Source organism: Gymnoscopelus microlampas, assembly GCF_963454915.1.
Source record: "Gymnoscopelus microlampas genome assembly, chromosome: 21".
In the NCBI taxonomy this organism is placed as follows: domain Eukaryota; kingdom Metazoa; phylum Chordata; class Actinopteri; order Myctophiformes; family Myctophidae; genus Gymnoscopelus; species Gymnoscopelus microlampas.
This window is the reverse complement of record NC_139958.1, coordinates 37,418,038-37,440,260: the sequence shown is the minus strand read 5'-3', so window position 1 is coordinate 37,440,260 and position 22,223 is coordinate 37,418,038. Positions and strand designations below refer to the sequence as shown.

The 22,223-nt window shown below is 41.1% G+C and overlaps 4 protein-coding genes across 5 annotated transcripts; all 4 read left to right on the top strand.

Moving 5' to 3' along the window:
- Positions 1 to 1,149: 1,149 nt before the first annotated feature.
- Positions 1,150 to 3,174, top strand: LOC311037277 (proteinase-activated receptor 2-like; the record flags this gene model as incomplete). Its single annotated transcript, XM_084046399.1, has 2 exons — positions 1,150 to 1,258; positions 2,057 to 3,174. The coding sequence occupies exons 1-2, from the start codon at positions 1,168 to 1,170 to the stop codon at positions 3,172 to 3,174; spliced, it is 1,209 nt and encodes a 402-aa protein (XP_083902525.1). The 5' UTR covers positions 1,150 to 1,167.
- A 6,979-nt stretch (positions 3,175 to 10,153) lies between these two features.
- On the top strand, positions 10,154 to 11,422 carry LOC311037722 (proteinase-activated receptor 2-like). The gene has a single exon (XM_084046993.1). It carries the CDS (start codon positions 10,187 to 10,189, stop codon positions 11,246 to 11,248), a length of 1,062 nt encoding a protein of 353 aa, XP_083903119.1. The 5' UTR covers positions 10,154 to 10,186; the 3' UTR covers positions 11,249 to 11,422.
- Positions 11,423 to 14,505: 3,083 nt separating this feature from the next.
- On the top strand, positions 14,506 to 16,150 carry LOC311037276 (proteinase-activated receptor 2-like; the record flags this gene model as incomplete). The annotated part of the gene is made up of 1 exon (XM_084046398.1): positions 14,506 to 16,150. The coding sequence occupies one exon, from the start codon at positions 14,506 to 14,508 to the stop codon at positions 15,670 to 15,672; it is 1,167 nt and encodes a 388-aa protein (XP_083902524.1). The 3' UTR covers positions 15,673 to 16,150.
- Positions 16,151 to 18,590: 2,440 nt separating this feature from the next.
- Positions 18,591 to 21,391, top strand: LOC311037453 (proteinase-activated receptor 2-like). 2 transcript variants are annotated; one of them, XM_084046628.1, is made up of 2 exons: positions 18,591 to 18,695; positions 19,684 to 21,391. In XM_084046628.1, the coding sequence occupies exons 1-2, from the start codon at positions 18,620 to 18,622 to the stop codon at positions 20,754 to 20,756; spliced, it is 1,149 nt and encodes a 382-aa protein (XP_083902754.1). In that variant the 5' UTR covers positions 18,591 to 18,619; the 3' UTR covers positions 20,757 to 21,391. The 2 variants fall into 2 exon arrangements, with proteins under 2 accessions (XP_083902754.1, XP_083902753.1); XM_084046627.1 differs by having other exon boundaries at positions 18,592 to 18,701.
- Positions 21,392 to 22,223: the final 832 nt, after the last annotated feature.

Sequence of the window (22,223 nt, the reverse complement as noted above, 5' to 3'; positions counted from 1 at the left end):
TCCTCGTGCCTAACAACTTTCATGGTCTGACTTTTGACCTCTGACCTTTAGATCTCCCACCATTTTGAATTGTATGAAAAGCAGTTAAAATCTATCTCCTCCTGGGATTTTAGAGCAATCTGCACAAAACTATTACTAAGTGAAAAAATTAAGCTTTTATGAGCCAATGAATATTGCAGTTTTATGAAAATGATTCGTCTGCCCCTATCACATACATGCAGATTTGTTTGAAACTTTGCTACTCATGAGGAACACATCACTTTGACCAGTAAGCTCCGCCCTTAGATTGTCCGCAATTTTGAGCAGTTTGAAAAACACTTAAACCCAGGATTTCTGAGCAATTTGCGTGAAACTGTGTCATCTGTGTGAGCTCCAGTCCTTTTTCACAAGTTCAGGTCTGTTGGTCCAATGGCTTGATTGCTAAAGCATTTACCTTGCAGTAGTTATTTTCAATGTATGACGTACTTCGTTGTGAAAATAGCCGATCTACAATCTCACAACCTTTGGATAGCAACGCTTTGTGAGCTTGTAGATCGTCTACTTTCACTAGTTTTGGTACCGAGGTGACATCACATTTCTCTATTGGTAAATGCTTTGTGAACCACTGAACTTAGTGTTAGTGAAACAGGGGCTCAGTTCATGGCAGAAGGCAAGAGTCTATGATCTTCAACAGACACTATCAGGCTGGATGAAGCCTTATAGATCAATCACTAGTGTGCCTGTGAGTCCGAATGACCGAAGTCCGAATGGTGGAGTGGATGAGGGTTTCCTTTTAGTGCTTTGAAATATTTGCAGAGCAGCAGCTGCAGTACATATGACAACACATGAAGCAGTAACTGCTAGTAAGTGGACTGTTGTGTGAGGTCGTTTTGGAACCTTATCTGACCCAGACTCACTCAGCTAGCTCTAAAGTCTGTCTATTTTCTATTGTCTCTTTTTAACACAGTTTCACTTCCCTAATGAAGTCAGCTACCTCTTGCTGCAGCCCAAAATATAACATCTGCTGCGGATATCCCCCCCCCCCCCCCCCCCCCCACGCACACACACACACACACACACACACACACACACACACTGAGAACACTTCTCAAAGTTGCTTTGGTTGGTTAGTTTATTTCATTTCTTCCGTTGTCTCGTGACAAGAGAAGACACACTCGGGCCACAGACATGGCCTCAATACAACTATTGTCAATTATGATGTTTTTCACCTGGATTTCTACATCAAATGCATTAGTCAATATAAGCACAGCAAGTCCAGGTAAGGCCAGAAGTTATTACAAATGTTTAACTTCGATTTATTTGGATCGAAAAGAGGAAACTCCCGCTCACTGTCTTCAAATGCAAATAAAAGGTTTTTATGGGAAACAACGTATTGGTGTGTTAGACCTTCATCAGGTTATCTTTGCCAAAGATCTTGATGAAGGTCTAACAGACCGAAACGTTGTTTGTCATTACAACTTTTTATTTGCATTTGAAGACAGTGTGCAGGGGTTTCTTCTTTTCAATGCGTTAGGCCCTCGTTTGGTCTTCTCCTACACACCTGTCGCCTTTTTAGGTGTGCTTTTGATTTATTTGGCTCCCCATTAGCTCCTACCTTAGCAGCTACTCTTCCTGGGGTCCACACAGAAATAAAATACATTACATAACATGAAAACATTTTACATGACAGTATAAGAGAACAGTTAAAAACTTAAAATACACATATACACATATTTATATACAAACATATACTTTACTGTACCTGCACCAGTGATGGTTCACTCGATTAATGATAGCTCTTTTTGACCACAGACCATATAAACAGAATCACCCCAGAAGGGGGAGGTATATGTAATAGAATAAATGAAAAAAGTGAGCTAGTAGATCTGCTATTTTCTCTATTCTAGAAAAAATAAATAAGTATAAGTTCTGAGTTCCGGTTTCCACAACTCAGAGTAAAAGTATAGTTAAAAATATAAATAAGTAAATACTTTATGAGCTGTGTGCACCCGGTAAATGTATTACTTAAAGACATTTGAGTTGTTGTTGACTTTGACTGACTTCTGCTTAATTGAAGTAAAACAGGGACGTGGTTTCTTCGGGATTGTGGATCCCCAGGACCAGGGCCTAGTTTTTGTGGATAAAGAAAACTACGAAAAAGCAGCAGCTGACACACTGAAGAGCCATCTGACCACCATCTTCCTCCCCATCCTCTACATCATAGTGTTTGTTGTGGGCCTGCCTGCCAACACCATGGCTTTGTGGGTTTATCTGTTCAGGACCAAGAAGAAGCATCCATCAGCGATCTACATGGCCAACCTGGCTCTGTCTGACGTGCTTTTTGTCATCTGGATCCCCCTGAAGATCTTTTACCACTTTAATGGAAATGACTGGATCTTTGGAGAGAGGCTGTGCAAAGTCTTGGTGGGATTCTTCTATGGGAACATGTACTGCTCCATCGTCTTCATTACCTGTCTGAGTGTACAGAGGTGCCGGGTTGTGGTCGACCCTTTTTCTGAGCAGAACGGGAGCAACAAAGTGGCATTTGGTGTCTGTGTGTCCATCTGGGTTTTCATCTGGACCACCACCATTCCTCTATACCAGTATGATCACACAGTTAGAGTCATAGACCTCAATATTACCACCTGCCATGATGTTAATGCCATAGAGGACTTAAAGGACACATTCGCTTCTGTCAAGTACCCTTATTACTACTTCATGTTAATGGCCACCGTTGTATTTCTTATTCCTTGCATAGTAATTGTTGTGGCCTATGTCCTTGTGTTATGGCACCTGGAGAAGAAGAAGAAGACGGTACGTAATGTAAACAGAACAGCAGCAAAGAACCGTCACAAAACTTTGGTGTTGATAGTGACAGTACTGGTGACATTCCTGGTGTGTTTCATCCCCAGTAACATAATGCTGGTGATTCATTACTATCTGCTGAGCATTGGGGAGACTAATAATGGATATGGTTTCTACATCATCACTCTGTGTTTGGCCAGCCTTAACAGTTGCCTAGACCCCTTTATTTATTACTTTGTGTCAGATGACTTCAGAAAGCATGTAAAGAACACACTGCTTTGTAGGAGCAGGAGAACTGTGGAGAGAATAGAGTATGTGGAGAAACATCCCATGAATAACAAATCCTCTGGGTCTGGGTCTGGGAATACAGAGAGCTGTAGAGGAGAGTGAGGACTCTGAGAAGACACTGGTATGCGATATGGTATACTGTCGACTGTGCATTGCCTGTACTTCCTATCCTGACCCAATATATTCACCTTGTGACAGTGGGGAAGAATAAATAGGACTCTTCATAACAATAGATACAGTGTGATTGGTCACACTTCGTTTGCTGAAAACGTGGGATGGAAAACGAGGTACAGCAATAATAGATAACTTCTGCAAAGGTAGTCACCTTTCCTCATTTGCGCTCTCTTTCTCTCTTGTTCGCGCGCACAGCCGACTACATAGCAAGCTCCCAGTTCTGGGTATCAGTATCACAAGGTTAATTCACCCATGCACACAGTGATAAGACTTGCAAGCAAGCCCCCATTTCAGGGCCCGCCTCTAGATGGCACCCTTTTTTCTTTTTTAGATTTTCCAACCAGGTCCTTTACCCCGTCAATATTTCAAGTTAGCTGAGGTGATACCAAAGGTAACACGGGTTAGCGTCTGCAACAATGAATAGAATAATGGGCAATATACAGATACACAAACTCTCTGTTTTTACAGTTAAATAAATTGAAGTTAATGGATATGGTTAAATACAAAACAGCTCAAATCATGTTTAAAGCAAGAAATCATTTTAATATACAGAAGATGTTTTGTTGATAAAGAGGGGGGTTATACTTTAAGAGGGGAGCTTAACTTAAAGAAACTTCTTGTGTATCACAATCTGTGGGGTCAATTTATGGAATGGTCTGGATATGGAACTCAAACAAAGCTCAAATATTGTATACTTTAAGAGGATATAAAAAAAATACATTGTTAGCTGTTATAGAGTGGAGGAAGCGATGTGTTGATTGTGTTGGCTTTTATATTTATGTTTAGACACCATGACAAATTGGGCTTCACTATAGGGCGTACGGATTGTGTATAAAGGTATGTTATCTACATGACACATAATTACTACAGCAAGTATATATGTAGGCCTATATATATATAAGTCATATACAGTATAGTATGTATGTATGTATGTATGTATATATATATTCTTTTGTTTTTTTATTTTTTGATGATGGGTTTAGTTAACCTGATGCTACCAGATCCAAGAAGCTTGCTCCACACATTTGTTTGAGGAACCTGGTTACTCAATACCGCCCCATCTGGCAGGGTCAGGTTAGGGTTTAGTTGTGATTGACATTAGGTGGAGATTGATATCTACATAGTTCGTCACTGTAAGGGACCAGAGTTGGTCTGTTGGTAACCGGTTGTAGCCCTTTATGCATGTAGTTTGCTGAAAATAAATGTAAACTAAATGAATAAACCAAAAACGTGTCCACCATGTTTTACCAACTTTGTGTGTCAGCTGGTGTGGCCATCACACACACCTCGAGTCCACCAGGGATGTGCTGAACCGTAAAACGGAAGGGTGGCCTCACTGGCCTGGCCAGTACCACCTTGTAATGCGTCCATTGGTGTTCTTCATCCACTGCATGAAGCAGGAGGGATTTAAGACGTTGCTCTTCCCTCAGACAAGCAGTCCATGACTCCTTCTCATCCATGTGGTCCACCAGGCCGACCAGTGTTGGTTCTCTGCTGGTGTCACCCTCAGCACATTGTCTAGTGGCTCCATGGGCTGTGCCATGCTTGCTCCTCTGGATCCGCCTGTGTTCCACAGGGTCCTCTCCCTCTGCCACAATCCATTGTTCATCAGTGGGGGTTGGCAATGAAAAAAACATTTCCAAACTAGAAAATGTGCTCCTCGGAGCACAGGTCTCCGCCAGCCGATCCTAGGGAAACTGCATTTCAGTCTTTGTGAGATGTGTTACTAGACACGTTTACAAACACATTGGTGGGGATTTTTGGTAAGGATTGGACATTTTTCTGTTGTTAGCTTGGCTGATGGCACTGATGTCACTTCGAAACATGTAAACAATGTTTCGAAGTGACAGACCTATTTATAGGATTTTATTTCGTCATGCGTCCCTCTAGCCAATCAAAAGCATTGGTCATATTGTCAACATATTGTCACGTGAAGCTTGACCAATGTTAGCTTGGCTAGGGGGGGGGGGGACACAGCGTGACGGGAACGAAAACATACTCTCCACCGCTGGCGGAGACAACAAAAACATCCTGTGCTCTCTACCGGATGATCCCACCACTGCCACCATATGTAAGGGACCAGAGTTGGTCGGCAAGAGAGACACCAGGACACGAGTGTAGTTTCTTTAAAATGTATTTTTTTCCTTTTTTCCATAAATATAAGACAAGTCATTAATTCTGGCCCAAAATGAATGAAGATAATACAGAACTGAACTTGACATCAACACTGAACCAACCAAAATGTGACATGAGGGGAACATATATAGTGGGTGATCAAACCACTCTTGGCACAAAGGGGAAGACAAAAAATAACATTTAAATATACTACAAATAACTAAAAACATAATCCACTACAGCACTAACTCATATTAAATAAAGACATTTCAAACAGCTGAAATGACAAATTACATTTCTTCACACGTGTAGTAATACATTCAAACTTATAATAAATCCCTGGCCCTCCCCTTATGCACAGGGGACATGGTGCAGTCCAATTACTAATCAGCTCAGCACCTGTGAAGGAGCTGGGCCTTTCCCATGCCAGCCATCTAAACTTCAACACTCTCAGAACTGATAACTCAACAAAACAAAAGAAACTTAAAAATACCAATTAAATGACTCCTGATAAAACAACTTGACCCAAACAAAAGAACTTAATGGATGTACCCTCCAGTCAGTAACTTTATCATCAAACTTGCAATAAACATTATGTCCTTTAACCGGTTGTGTGTAGTCCAACCTCTATGGAAAGGCGCAGTCCGCAGTCACACTCTTGACCTGCAGCTGGGGGTTTGTAAAAACAGTCCATGGAACTGCAAAGTGGGAGACACAAAAAACGCTGGGGAGCGGGTCCCCGGATGTGGAGTTAGTGGCAGGCCTTACTGGAGGTTGAGTCTGTACAGTGTTAATTGCACCAATGGGACATGAGCCCACACAACCAAGGGGAGGAGAGAAGAGAGAGGACGAGAAGAGAGAGGAAGGGGATGTAAGGAAGAGGGGAGGGGGAGGGGAGGGGGAGGTGGAGAGGGAGAGAGGAGGAGAGATGCTTTCGTATCTCTTTTTAACGCAGTTTTACTTCCCTAATAAAGTCAGCTTGCTCTTGCTGCAGTACAGTATATAACGTCTGCAACAGCACACACACACGCACCCACACGCGAGCGCGCACGCACGCACGCACGCACACACACACACACACACACACACACACACACACACACACACACACACACACACACACACACACACACACACACACACACACACACACACACACACACACACACACACACACACACAAAACTCACACTCATGTCTCCCTCTTATGGTGCTGGGAATCAAATGCCCCAACACAACTAGAACATGATTTTCAGTAGTGTGCAGACTTCCACCAGGGAGGCAGCTTGTCTAACGGTGTTGAAGCGCCTTGCACACTGCCATGCTCCTTGTGTTGTTTTAAACACATGGTGTTTAAAACAACGTATTCAAACATTGAAATCAGCTGGGGCAGTGAGAGCGGGGCATCAAGGCCACTGTGGCTTCAGGGCATATCATTTTGTGGGGGGCAAAAAGGCCAAACTGCAGGGGACACAGCGGACATGGCCTTCATGTAGCCTTGTAAAACAATGGTTCCGGAGACAGGAGTCTGTCTCCTGTAGCGTGAGGTGGCTTGATGTACAGTACACCCCCTGGACATGACGCTAAAATTAGTCAGTTGACTAATTTTGAGTCTTGAGACAGTGAAAGAGAGTAAAAGGAGAATGAGATCCACCAAGGTCTCTTCCTCATGAACAAACAAAGAGCCACTTTCAACTGATAATTCACGTAAAAACTTGTTAGGACACAACAAGTTTGACCACTGCCAAGTTCGTGTTTGTGCACACGTAGTTACAAATGAGTGTGTGCCAGAGGAAATTTAGGAAAACTTTGTGTGCTGGATTTAGGGAAACTAAAATAGAAAACAGGAGTAAAAAAAATAGTATTTCACTGTTTGTTTGTTCACCCCCTGTCTCAGCAGAGGAGGGTCAATCACGTCACTATTGCTAATTAAGGGGCCGAGGCCTTTAGGCTCGGAACTTTATTGCATCTCTACACTTTCAGTACTATTATTATTCTTCCGCCGTTTTTTCTGTCACGGCCTAACCGTGTGGTAACTTTTATGGTAGAGGGCAATATGGTAGAGGGCTATGCCAAACGGCCAAGGCACAAAACTCACAACCATTGGCCAAAGGGTGGCGCTATAGCAATCAATTGAAAAATGCCAACTTTGAACAGGTACAACTCATGCCCTGTTTGACGTACATCCATGAAACTTTGATACAAGTGTGCGTCTCCTCATGCCTAACTACTTTCATGGTCTGACTTTTGACCTCTGACCTTTAGATCTCCCACCATTTTGAATTGTTTGAAAAGCAGTTAAAATCTATCTCCTCCTGGGATTTTAGAGCAATCTGCACAAAACTATAAGTGAAAAAATGAAGCTTTTATGAGCCAATGAATATTGCAGTTTTATGAAAATATTCATCTGCCCCTATCACATACATGCAGATTTGTTTGAAACTTTGCTACTCATGAGGAACACATCACTTTGACCAGTAAGCTCCGCCCTTAGATTGTCCGCAATTTTGAGCAGTTTGAAAAACACTTAAACCCAGGATTTCTGAGCAATTTGCGTGAAACTGTGTCATCTGTGTGAGCTCCAGTCCTTTTTCACAAGTTCAGGTCTGTTGGTCCAATGGCTTGATTGCTAAAGCATTTGCCTTGCAACCACAGGGTCGCCGGTTGAATCTCACCTCATGCAGACTTCATTTCAATTGCATTGCACACAATGTGACTGTATCAATTAATGCATGTGCAATTGTTAAAGATAACATGAAATGCTTATTTGAGAGTAGTTATTTTCAATGTATGACGTACTTCGTTGTGAAAATAGCCGATCTACAATCTCACAACCTTTTGGATAACAACGCTTTGTGAGCTTGTAGATCGGCTACTTTCACTAGTTTTGGTACAGAGGAGACATCACATTTCTCTATTGGTAAATGCTTTGTGAACCACTGATCTTAGTGTTAGTGAAACAGTTCATGGCAGAAGGCAAGAGTCTATGATCTTCAACAGACACTATCAGGCTGGATGAAGCCTTATAGATCAATCACTAGTGTGCCTGTGAGTCCGAATGACCGAAGTCCGAATGGTGGAGTGGATGAGGGTTTCCTTTTAGTGCTTTGAAATATTTGCAGAGCAGCAGCTGCAGTACTATGACAACACATGACGCAGTAACTGCTAGTAGTGGACTGTTGTGTGAGGTTGTTTTGGAACCTTATCTGACCCAGACTCACTCAGCTAGCTCTAAAGTCTGTCTATTTTCTAGTGTCTCTTTTTAACACAGTTTCACTCCCCTAATGAAGTCAGCTACCTCTTGCTGCAGCACAGAATATAACATCCGCTGCGGTAGAGCAGCTCACCACGGATATCCCCCCCCCCACACACACGCACACACACCCCCACACACACACACACACACACGCACACACTGAGAAAATGTGTCAAAGTTGCTTTGGTTGCAACTTGTTTCATTTCTTCCGTTGTCTCGTGACAAGAGAAGACACATGCACTCGGGCCACAGACATGGCCTCAATACAATTATTGTCAATTATGATGTTTTTCACCTGGATTGCTACATCAAATGCATTAGCCAATACAAGCACAGCAAGTCCAGGTAAGGCCAGAAGTTGAAATGTTTTAACTTCGATTTATTTGGATCGAAAAGAAAAAGAAGAAACTCCCGCTCACTGTCTTCAAATGCAAATAAAAAGTTTTTATGGGAAACAACGTATTGGTGTGTTAGACCTTCATCAGGTTATCTTTGCCAAAGATAACCTGATGAAGGTCTAACAGACCGAAACGTTGTTTGTCATTAGAATCTTTTATTTGCACTTGAATACAGTGTGCAGGAGATTCCTCTTTTCAGTGCATTGGGCCCTCGTTTGGTCTTCTCCTACACACCTGTAGCCTTTGTAGGTGTGCTTTTGATTTATTTGGCTCCCCATTAGCTCCTACCTTAGCAGCTACTCTTCCTGGGGTTCACACAGAAATAAAATGCATTACATAACATGAAAACATTTTACATGACAGTATAAGAGAACACTTAAAAACTTAAAATACACATATACACATATACAATACATATATATTTAACTGTACCTGCACCAGTGATGGTTCACTCGATTAATGATGGCTCTTTTTGACCACAGACCATATAAACAGAATCACCCCAGAAGGGGGAGGTATATGTAATAGAATAAATAAAAATGAATGAGCTAGTAGATCTGCTATTTTCTCTATTTTAGAAAACAAATTAAAGTATAAGTTCTTTTTTTTTTTATATAGATTTTTATAGATTTTTTTGTGACATACATGACATCTGCTTTCACACACATTCATACACATATACCCCCTTGTACTTGCTATTCAAAAAAAAATCAAAAATGATCTCATTGTTTACACTTTCTTAAATAAAATAGATAAATTAATAAAAAATAATTTTCAGTTTTCAGTTTCCTTCTCTCTCAAATAATAATATCCATAACGTTCATATATGTTTCCCACAGTTGGTCAAATTCATTTTGTTTTCCCCTAGTTATGTATGTTAATTTTTCCAGTCCAATACAACTCATGAGTTCCTTATGCCATATCCTTAGTGTTGGTATCTCCATATTTTTCCAATATAATGCTACAGCTCGCCTGGCTTGGAGGAGTCCGAAATCTAGATCTTAGATTTCGGAAAGTATAAGTTCTGAGTTTCCTGTAAAAACTGACTTTAATGTATGTCTGCTTAATTGAAGTAAAATAGGGACGTGGTTTCATCGGGCTTGTGGTGGATCCCCAGGACCAGGACCAGGGCCTAGTTTTTGTGGATAAAGCAACAGCTGAAACTCCATTTATGCAGGTCCTAGTTCGTGTCGAAGTAGCAACAGCTGACACACTGAAGAGTCATCTGACCACCATCTTCCTCCCCATCCTCTACATCATAGTGTTTGTTGTGGGCCTGCCTGCCAACACCATGGCTTTGTGGGTGTATCTGTTCAGGACCAAGAAGAAGCATCCATCAGCGATCTACATGGCCAACCTGGCTCTGTCTGACGTGCTTTTTGTCATCTGGATCCCCCTGAAGATCTTTTACCACTTTAATGGAAATGACTGGATCTTTGGAGAGAGGCTGTGCAAAGTCTTGGTGGGATTCTTCTATGGGAACATGTACTGCTCCATCGTCTTCATTGCCTGTCTGAGTGTACAGAGGTGCCGGGTTGTGGTTGACCCTTTTTCTGAGCAGAACGGGAGCAACAAAGTGGCATTTGGTGTCTGTGTGTCCATCTGGGTTTTCATCTGGACCACCACCATTCCTCTATACCAGTATGATCACACAGTTAGAGTCATAGACCTCAATATTACCACCTGCCATGATGTTAATGCCATAGAGGACTTAAAGGACACATTCGCTTCTGTCAAGTACCCTTATTACTACTTCATGTTAATGGCCACTGTTGTGTTTCTTATTCCTTGCATAGTAATTGTTGTGGCCTATGTCCTTGTGTTATGGCACCTGGAGAAGAAGAAGAAGACGGTACGTAATGTAAACAGAACAGCAGCAAAGAACCGTCACAAAACTTTGGTGTTGATGGTGACAGTACTGGTGACATTCCTGGTGTGTTTCATCCCCAGTAACATAATGCTGGTGATTCATTACTATCTGTTGAGCATTGGGGAGACTAATAATGGATATGGTTTCTACATCATCACTCTGTGTTTGGCCAGCCTTAACAGTTGCCTAGACCCCTTTATTTATTACTTTGTGTCAGATGACTTCAGAAAGCATGTAAAGAACACACTGCTTTGTAGGAGCAGGAGAACTGTGGAGAGAATAGAGTATGTGGAGAAACATCCCATGAATAACAAATCCTCTGGGTCTGGGTCTGGGAATACAGAGAGCTGTAGAGGAGAGTGAGGACTCTGAGAAGACACTGGTGTGCGATATGGTATACTGTCGACTGTGCACTGCCTGTACTTCCTATCCTGACCCACCAATATATTCACCTTGTGACAGTGGGGAAGAATAAATAGGACTCTTCATAACAATAGATACTGTGTGATTGGTCACACTACATTTGCTGAAAACGTGGGATGGAAAAGTAGGTACAGCAATAATAGATAACTTCTGCAAAAGAGAAACCATCAACCCCATCTGTGTGCACTGTGAGAGGTAGTCACCTTTCCTCTTTTGCGCTCTCTTTCTCTCTTGTTCGCGCGCACAGCCAGGCTGCATAGCAAGCTCCCAGTTCCGGGCAGCAGTATCACAAGGTTAATTCACCCATGCACACAGTGATGCAAGCGAGTGATATTGCAAGCGAGTGACATTTTGGTGCCCCCCTCTAGATGGCACCCTTTTTTCTTTTTTAGATTTTCCAAACCAGGTCCTTTGCCCCCATCAATGTTTCAAGTTAGCTGAGGTGATACCAAAGGTAACACTGGTTAGCGGCTGCAACAATGTATAGAATAATGGGCAATATACAGAGATACAAACTCTCTGTTTTTACAGTTAAATAAATTGAAGTTAATGGATATGGTTAAATACAAAACAGCTCAAATCATGTTTAAAGCAAGAAATAATTTTAATATACAGAATATGTTTTGTTGATAAAGAGGGGGGTTATAATTTAAGAGGGGAGCTTAACTTAAATAAACTTCTTGTGTATCACAATCTGTGGGGTAAATTTATGGAATGGTCTGGATATGGAACTCAAACAAAGCTCAAATATTGTATACTTTAAGAGGATGTAAAATAAAATACATTGTTTGCTGTTATAGAGTGGAGGAAGGGATGTGTTGATTATATTGGCTTGTATATTTATGTTTTGACACTGTGTGACAAATTTGGCTGCACTATAGGGCGTAGGGATTATTATTATTATTCTTTTTTTTTCATGATGATGGGTTTAGTTGTGATTGACATTAGGTGGGGATAGATATCTACATAGTTCGTCACTGATATGGATGTTTTGGTGCAAATGTATTGTACGTTGTTTTTGGATTTGTTGTATTTTATTGTGCATGGTGAACATAACAAAAGTGTCTCCTGGTGCCGCTAAAATAGGCGGGTGTGAACTTTCACAGCAATCGAACTCTGCGTTCATTCAATTCAAATCATTTAAATTTTATTAAAGTGTCAAATCACAACAAGTTCTTTCAAGACACTTTACATGTAGAGCAGAGACCCGACATTGTCTCACCCTGAGCAAGCAATTTTACGACAGTGGCAACAAAAAACTCCCCCTTAACTGGAAGAAACGTCAGGCAGAGGCTCTAGGATGGGAGGCCATCTGCCTCGACCCTATCGGGGGGGGGGGGGAGAAGAGAGAGAGAGAGGGAGAGAGGGAGAGACAGAGGCGGGAGATACAAGTAGTAGCAATAACTATAATAATAAATATAATAGTGTAAGTTATTATATAATAATATAATATAGTACAACAATAATGTTATATAGTAGGCCTATATTGGTATATTATAAGAATGTTATCATAATATACAGTATAGTGGTATAGTATAATATAGTAGCAATCCATAGTCGTGCCCCATGGAGAGGCCCAGTCCGCAGTCACACTCTTGATCCACAGCTGGGGGTCCGAAGTCCATGGAACTGCGAAGTGGGAGACACAAAATACTCTGGGGAGCGGGTCCCCGGATGTGGAGTTAGTGGCAGGCCTTACTGGAGCGTGAGTCCGTACAGTGTTAATTACAATTGCACCAATGGGACATGAACCCACACAACCAAGGGGAGGAGGAGAAGAGAGAGGAAGGGGATGTAAGGAAGAGGGGAGGGGAAGGGGGGGAGGTGGAGAGGGAGAGCGGAGGAGAGGTGCTTTCTTATCTCTTTTTAACACAGTTTTACTTCCCTAATGAAGTCAGCTAGCTCTTGCTGCAGTGCAGTATATAACGTCTGCAACAGCGCGTGCGCTCGCGCGCGCACACACACACACGCACACACACACACACACACACACACACACACACACACACACACACACACACACACACACACACACACACACACACACACACACACCCACACTAAGAGAATTGAGCAAAGTTGCTGTGGTTGGTTAGTTGGTCTCATTTCTACCGTTGTCTTGTGACAAGAGAAGACACACACGGGCCACAGCCATGGCCTCAATACAACTATTGTCAATTATGATGTTTTTCATCTGGATTTCTATATCAAATGCATTAGCCAATACAAGCACGGCAAGTCAAGGTAAGGCCAGAAGTTCTTTAAAAAAATATATTTAGATTTATTTGGATCGAAAAGAAAAAGAAGAAACTCCCGCTCACTGTCTTCAAATGCAATTTTCTTTTTAATGGGAAACATATTTCCCATTAAAACTTTTTATTTGCATTTGAATTTCTTTTTCAGTGCGTTTGGCATAGGTACGTAGGTGTGCAAGAGACTTGCTTTAGATTTATTTGTCTCCCCATTAGTCCTACCTTAGCAGCTACTCTTCCTGGGGTCCACACAGAAATAAAATACATTACATAACGTGAAAACATTTTACATTTTACATGACAGTATAAGAGAACAGTTAAAAACTTAAAATACACATATACACATACAATACTTTACTGTACATGTACCAGTGATGGTTCATTCGATTAATGATGGCTCTTTTTGACCACAAAGGCCCAGAACCTGTGAAGTTCTGTGAAGGTTTTCTGTTTCCATTATAAACAGAATCACCCCAGAAGGGGGAGGTATATATAATAAAATAAATGAAAATAGTAGTAGATAGTAGATCTGCTATTTTCTCTATTTCAGAAAACAAATTAAAGTATAAGTTCTGAGTTTCGGTTTCCCACAACTCAGGTTAACAACCTCCTGAGCAGGGCTCAAACTAGAACCAGGCTGTAGCGTATGGAAAGAAATGCAGAACCTGTGAAATACATTACACATGGCACATGCATATCTTGTAGAGGAAAAGAGCCATTACTTAACCTGGCACACTTGTTACAGTAGAGTAAATATTTAGAAATGGAGTGTCTGTGTGGCATTGGGAAAACTAGTTAAAAACACTTTTACTTTTACCCAAAGGAAAGCATTTCAGCAAGGCTGCGTGCCGAAAAAAATAACTCTTATGAACTGTGTGCACCCGGTAAATGTATTACTCAAAGTAGTTGCATTCTTGTAAGTTATCACTGTAAAAACTGACTTTTATGTATGTCTGCTTAATTGAAGTAACAGTAAGAAAACAGGGACGTGGTTTCATCGGGCGTGTGGTGGATCCCCAGGACCAGGACCAGGGCCTAGTTTGTGTGAATAATGCAACAGCTGAAACTCCGTTTATCCAGGTCCTAGTTCGTGTCGAAAAAGCAACAGCTGACACACTGAAGAGTCATCTGACCACCATCTTCCTCCCCATCCTCTACATCATAGTGTTTGCTGTGGGACTGCCTGCCAACGTCATGGCTTTGTGGGTGTTTCTGTTCAGGACCAAGGAGAAGCATCCATCAGCGATCTACATGGCCAACCTGGCTCTGTCTGACGTGCTTTTTGTCATCTGGATCCCCCTAAAGATCGCTTACCACTTTAATGGAAATGACTGGATCTATGGAGAGGGGCTGTGCAAAGTCTTGGTGGGGTTCTTCTATGGGAACATGTACTGCTCCATCCTCTTCATTGCCTGTCTCAGTGTACAGAGGTGCTGGCTTATCGCTTACCCATTTTCTGCCCAGAGGTGGAATAACAAAGTGGCAATTGGTGTCTGTGTGTCCATCTGGGTTTTCATCTGGACCACCACCATTCCTCTATACCAGTATGATCACACATTTAGGGTCATAGACCTCAATATTACCACCTGCCATGATGTTAATGCCATAAAGGACTTAAAGGACACATTCGCTTCTGTCAAGTACCCTTATTACTACTTCATGTTAATGGCCACCGTTGCGTTTCTTATTCCTTGCATAGTGATTGTTGTAGCCAATGTTCTTCTGTTCCGTTACCTGGACAATAACATGGTAGACAGCACAGCAGCAAAGAACCGTCGCAAAGCTTTGGTGTTGATTGTGACAGTACTGGTGACATTCCTGGTGTGTTTCATCCCCAGTAACATAATGCTGGTGATGCATTACTATCTGCTGAGCATTGGGGAGATAAATAATGGATATGGTTTCTACATCACCACTCTGTGTTTGGCCAGCCTTAACAGTTGTCTAGACCCCTTTATTTATTACTTTGTGGAAGATGACTTCAGAAAGCATGTGAAGAACACACTGCTTTGTAGGAGCAGGAGAACTGCGGAGAGGAAGGAGTCTGTGGCGAAATACTCCAGGAATAACAAATCCTATGTGTCTGCGAATACAGACAGCAGTACCTGCTAATCAAACAGAGGAGAGTGAGGACTCTGGGAAGACACTGGTGTACAATATGGGATACTGTTGATTGTGTACTGTCTGTCTGACCTTCCGACCTGTCTGACCCACCAATACTGTTATGTAAGCTACACCTTGTGACACTGGGGAAGAATACATAGGACTCTTCGTAACCGATACTGTGTGATTTATTGGTTACATCCTTTTTTGCTTTACCATTAGGCCAAGTAACCTGGTACCTGCTTCCTGGTTATTTTTCAGGAGTTCCCCCATCAAGGTTCTAAGTTGGCTGAGGCGATACCAAACATGAGATGTATACGCTGCAGACTACTGGTTGGTCAGAGAGAATCGGCAATATCAAATTCATGACAGACTCATGATGGGACTCCCTCGATGCTTGCAAATACAATACTGTTGTTATTGTTTTATTTTGTATCTTCTCTAATCATGATGAATATGCTACATAACTTGTTGGCTATAGCTGCTGTTTTCATTGTTTGTGAACAGAGTAGACTCCAAACAATTTTTTTCCTGGGCATTTAAATTATCTTATATTTGTCCAAATTAACATCAAATTAAAAGAATGAAATAAATACAAACTAAAGGACTCCAGCATGATACTGCAACCTACTTATTTCCTACTTATTTCTCTGTCCCAAAAACTGTCCCATTATTTCCTTACTGCAACTCCATAAAGGGTTATGAGCAGGGCAGGAATTTCATGGAGGCCACGAAGGCCATGGCCGTCATTGCCCCTCAGTTTGGCCTTGTGCCCCTCAAAAGAATGGCATGCTCTGAGGCCACAGTGGCCTTAATGCTCCAGCTGACTGTATCACTTTCTCCCCTTCTTGTCAATATGTAGACACCACCAGTGTCTCTTTCTTGTCATGTACAGTAGACACCAGTGTCTTTTGTTGAGATTCTGGATTCTTAACGCCCCTGAGTCCCCACTACACCTTTAAACCAATCCAGTGACTTTGATTGGTGCTGAGCATGGATACCATAATGTATTTAGTTCACTGCAGATAGTCTACATATTAAATTTCTTCCCCTTTACTGGAAGAAACATCAGGCAGACCAAGGCTCTAGGATGGGAGGCCATCTGCCTCGACCCTGTCAGGGGTAGGGTAAGAAGAGAGAGAGAGAGTGAGCGACAGAGGGAGATACGCAATAACTATAATAATAAATATAATTGTGTAAGATAGTATATAATAATATAATATAGTTATAGAATAATATATAGAACTAGAAAGTACTGTTCCTGAAGAAACAGTGTGGGATCGCTAAGAATGTTGTAGGTATTGAGTATTGATAGTGTTAGTAGTGTTATAGGTTTGAAAGGTTTGAAAAGTTTGAAAGGTTTGAAGGGTTTGAAAGGTTTGAAAGGTTTGAAAGGTTTGAAAGGTTCTAAAGGTTTGAAAGGTTCTAAAGGTTTGAATGGTTCTAAAGGTTCTAAAGGTTAAAGGTTCTAAAGGTTCTAAAGGTTTGAAAGGTGTGAAAGGTTTGACAAGGTGTTAAAGTATTAGTGTTAAAAGTTTGTATAGTGTTGGCAGTGTTGAATAGTGTAAAAAAAAAAATAGGAAAAAAAAAATAAGAAAAAAAAGAATTTGGAAAGAAAAAAAAAAGTTAGGAAATAAAAATCTGAAAAAAAAAATCTGAAAAAAAAAATTTTTGGAAAAAAAAAAAATTGGAAAAAAAAAATGTTTGGAAAAAAAAATTTCGGAAAAAAAAAAGTTCGGAAAAACAAAATCTGAAAAAAAATTTTTTTGAAAAAAAAAAAATCTGAAAAAATAAAGTTTTGGAAAAAAAAACAACAGCGGCCGTGTGGCCGATGAGAGGAGAAGAGATGAGAGTTAACATGGGTGTGAAAGGGGGACTGAGGATGATGATGAATTTCCCCATTGAAATGAATGGGGATTTTTTAGAAGTAAAAAGTGCAATATCTCTAAAAGTACAAATTATTTCAAAAATTTGAATAATAGCCGACATGTCCTGAGTAGGCCGAACGTTGAAGAATTGGAACGGAGTTTGTAGCTAAAAGTATGAAGGACTAGTTAGGTGCCAAAAAAACACCGTCCACAATAACAGTAGTGTGATCGCTTTAGCGATCCCACAATTATAATAGTTATACAATAATGTAGGTATATATGTATATATAGGCCTATATTGGTATAATATAAGAATGTTAAGATAATATACAGCATAGTGGTATAGTATAATATAGTAGCAATCCACAGTCGTGCTCTATGATGAAGTCAGCTACCTCTTGCTGCAGTACAGTATATAACATTTGCAACAGCGCGTGCGCACACACGCGCGCGCACGCACGCACGCACGCACACGCACGCACACACACACACACACACACACACACACACACACACACACACACACACACACACACACACACACTTCTATATCTGTGGTGTTGACTCATTTGTTTACTACATCTTCTCATAATAATTCATCATGTCAAGAACACACTGATGTGCAGCAGCGTGAGAACGGTGGAGTGGATGAGGGTTTCCTTTAGTGCTTTGAAATATTAGCAGAGCATCAGCTTCAGTACGTATGACAACACACAAAGCAGTAACTGCTAGTGGACTGTTGTGTGAGGTTGTTTTGGAACTTTATCTGATCCAGTACTCACTCAGCTATCTGTAGAGTCACTAGAATCTATTTTCTCTGTAACATTCCAGTGACTTTTAACACAGTTTTACTTCCCTATTGAAGTCAGCTACCTCTTGCTGCAGTACAGTACAGTACAGTACACACACACACACACACACACACACACACACACACACACACACACACACACACACACACACACACACACACACACACACACACACACACACACACACACAGAATTGGCAAAGTTGCTTTGGTTGGTTAGTTGGTTTCATTTCTTCCGTTGGCTTGTGACAAGAGAAGACACACACGGACCACAGACATGGCCTCAATACAACTATTGTCAATTATGATGTTTTTCACCTGGATTTCTACATCAAATGCATTAGCCAATATATGTCCAGGTAAGTCCAGAAGTTGTTTACATTTTTTATTTCAATTTATTTGGATCAAAAAGAAAAAAAATAAACTCCCACTCACTGTCTTCAAATGCAAATAAAAATGTTAATGGGAAACAGCGTTTCGGTCTGTTAGACCTTCATCAGGTTATCTTTGCCGAAGATGGATCCCCATTAGCTCCTATACCTTAGCAGCAGCTACTCTTCCTGGGATCCACACAGAAATAATTAACATTACATGAAAACATTTTACATGACAGTATAAGAGAACAGTTGAAAATGTTAAAATACTCATATACACATACAATACTTTACTTTACCTGTACCAGTGATGGCTCACTCGATTAATGATGCATGGCTCTTTTTGATCAAGTTCTGTGATGGTTTTATGTTGATGTTTTCATTATAAACAGAATCACCCCAGAAGGGGGAGGTATGTGTATTAAAATGAAAACAGTGAGCTAGTAGATCTGCTATTTTCTCTATTTTAGAAAACAAATTAAAGTATAAGTTCTGAGTTTCGGTTTCCCACAACTCAGGGTAACAACCTCCTGAGCAGGGCTCAAACTAGAACCAGGCTATAGCGTATGGAAAGAAATGTAGAACCTACAGTATGAAGTACATTACACATGGCACATTGCTTAGTTCTTGTAGTGGAAAAGAGCCATTACTTAACCTGGCACACTTGTTACAGTAGAGTGAATATTTAGTAATGGAGTGTCTGTGTGGCATTGGTAAAACTAATTCAAAACTAAAATAAATACATTTGTTTAGGAGTATGAGAGCTTTAAACCACAAGAGAGACCATAATTGAGACAGAGACAAAACCTTTTACCCAAAGGAATTTCGGCAAGGCTGCATGCCGAAAGAAATAACTCTTATGAACTGTGTGCACCTGGTAATTACTTAAAGACATTTGAGTTGTGGTTGCATTCTTGTAAGTTATCACTGTAAGAACTGACTTTTATGTATGTCTTCTTAATTGAAGTAAAACAGGGACGTGGTTTCTTCGGGATTGTGGATCCCCAGGGCCTAGTTTGTGTGGATAAAGCAACAGCTGACACACTGAAGAGTCATCTGACAACCATCTTCCTCCCCATCCTCTACATCATAGTGTTTGTTGTGGGACTGCCTGCCAACGTCATGGCTTTGTGGGTGTTTCTGTTCAGGACCAAGGAGAAGCATCCATCAGCGATCTACATGGCCAACCTGGCTCTGTCTGACGTGCTTTTTGTCATCTGGATCCCCCTAAAGATTGCTTACCACTTTAATGGAAATGACTGGATCTATGGAGAGGGGCTGTGCAAAGTCTTGGTGGGATTCTTCTATGGGAACATGTACTGCTCCATCCTCTTCATTGCCTGTCTCAGTGTACAGAGGTGCTGGCTTATTGCTTACCCTTTTTCTGCCCAGAGGTGGAATAACAAAGTGGCAATTGGTGTCTGTGTGTCCATTTGGGTTTTCATCTGGACCACCACCATTCCTCTATACCAGTATGATCACACATTTAGAATCAAAGACCTCAATATTACCACCTGCCATGATGTCAGTGCCATATGGGACATAAATTACCCTTTCGCTTCTGTCAAGTACCCTTATTACTACTTCATGTTAATGGCCACCGTTGCGTTTCTTATTCCTTGCATAGTGATTGTTGTAGCCAATGTTCTTCTGTTCTGTTACCTGGACAATAACATGGTAGACAGCACAGCAGCAAAGAACCATCGCAAAGCTTTGGTGTTGATTGTGACAGTACTGGTGACATTCCTGGTGTGTTTCATCCCCAGTAACATAATGTTGGTGATTCATTACTATCTGCTGAGCATTGGAGAGATAAATAATGGATATGGTTTCTACATCACCACTCTGTGTTTGGCCAGCCTTAACAGTTGTCTAGACCCCTTTATTTATTACTTTGTGGAAGATGACTTCAGAAAGCATGTGAAGAACACACTGCTTTGTAGGAGCAGGAGAACTGCGGAGAGGATGGAGTCTGTGGCGAAATACTCCAGGAATAACAAATCCTATGCGTCTGCGAATACAGACAGCAGTACCTGCTAATCAAATAGAGGAGAGTGAGGACTCTGGGAAGACACTGGTGTACAATATGGGATACTGTTGATTGTGTACTATACTGTCTGACCTTCCGACCTGTCTGACCCACCAATACTGTTATGTAAGCTACACCTTGTGACACTGGGGAAGAATACATAGGACTCTTCTTAACCGATACTGTGTGATTTATTGGTTACGTCCTTTTTTGCTTTACCATTGGGCCAAGTAACCTGGTACCTGCTTCCTGGTTCTTTTTCGGGAGTTTCCCCATCAAGGTTCTAAGTTGGCTGAGGCGATACCAAATATGAGATGTATAAGCTTCCAACTACTGGTTGGTCAGAGAGAATCGGCAATATCAAATGGGACTCCCTCGATGCTTGCAAATACAATACTGTTGTTATTTTTTTATTTTGTATCTTCTCTAATCATGATGAATATGCTACTGTAACTTGTTGGCTATAGCTGCTGTTTTTATTGTTTGTGAACAGAGTAGACTGCAAACACAATTTTGCCTGGGCATTTAAATGATCTTATATTTGTCCAAATTAACATCAAATTAATAAAGAATGAAATAAATACAAACTAAAGGACTCCAGCATGATACTGCAAACCAGTCATGTACTGCACAGGCGTATGAACTATCTCATATTTAGACACTACCTGCTGGTTTGCACTATGAGAGGAAACTGACCGTGAAAACATAAAAAAGACAGAAGTATGTCTAACTTACAGAAGTGGTCTCGTGGACAGGAAAGCATCTGACTCAGTGGTGTCAGTCACAAGATCACCACAGAGACACACAACAGACAGCAACAGTCCAAAATATATGATATTTCAACAGACTCATAAACTCCTAAACATGCTCATTAAGACTTTCGAGTTTTGTGTCTGCACACATTTTAGTTCACCAGATTATGAGTAACAACTGCTGATATGACACAATAACTCCTTACATACATACTGCAGATGCTCATGTCGCATGTACAGTTGACTTAAATAATTCTCTCTGTTCAGTTTATGTTTGTACAGAGACCTCCGGAGACGGTGGTTGCAGAGAGGAAGTTGTCTTTGCAATTAAAGCAAATAGGGTTATGGTTAGGTAGAAGGTCAGCCATTTATCGGTTCTAAACATGACCTACAGGCTACTCTGTGACCACATCCTCTCCTCTCATGCTGTCTTCTACACCCCCGCAGACACAGCTGCTAGCTCCAGTTTCATATACCACCTACATGCACAAACTAAAATCTTGTTTTATTTGATGGCCTTCCTGCCCTGGCATTTTGTGCCCCCAAAAAATGGACAACACCAAAGGCCAAGTGGCCTTGCCCCTAAAATGATGAAATTCCAGGCCTCCATTAAAACCTCCAATTTGTGTAAAAGAAGATCTCAAGAATCAAGAGAATGTATTTGTCACTATTGATACAGGTATAAGCAGCAAAATGCTAGTGTGGCAAGGTTCACAAAACTGAACA

Excerpts from the sequence above, each read along its gene's own strand:
- LOC311037722 (XM_084046993.1), top strand. The coding sequence starts at position 10,187 with ATGCAGGTCCTAGTTCGTGTCGAAGTAGCAACAGCTGACACACTGAAG.
- LOC311037453 (XM_084046627.1), top strand. The coding sequence starts at position 18,620 with ATGGCCTCAATACAACTATTGTCAATTATGATGTTTTTCACCTGGATT. Across the intron at positions 18,702-19,683 it reads ATTAGCCAATATATGTCCAG|TAAAACAGGGACGTGGTTTC; the intron begins GTAAGTCCAGAA and ends TCTTAATTGAAG.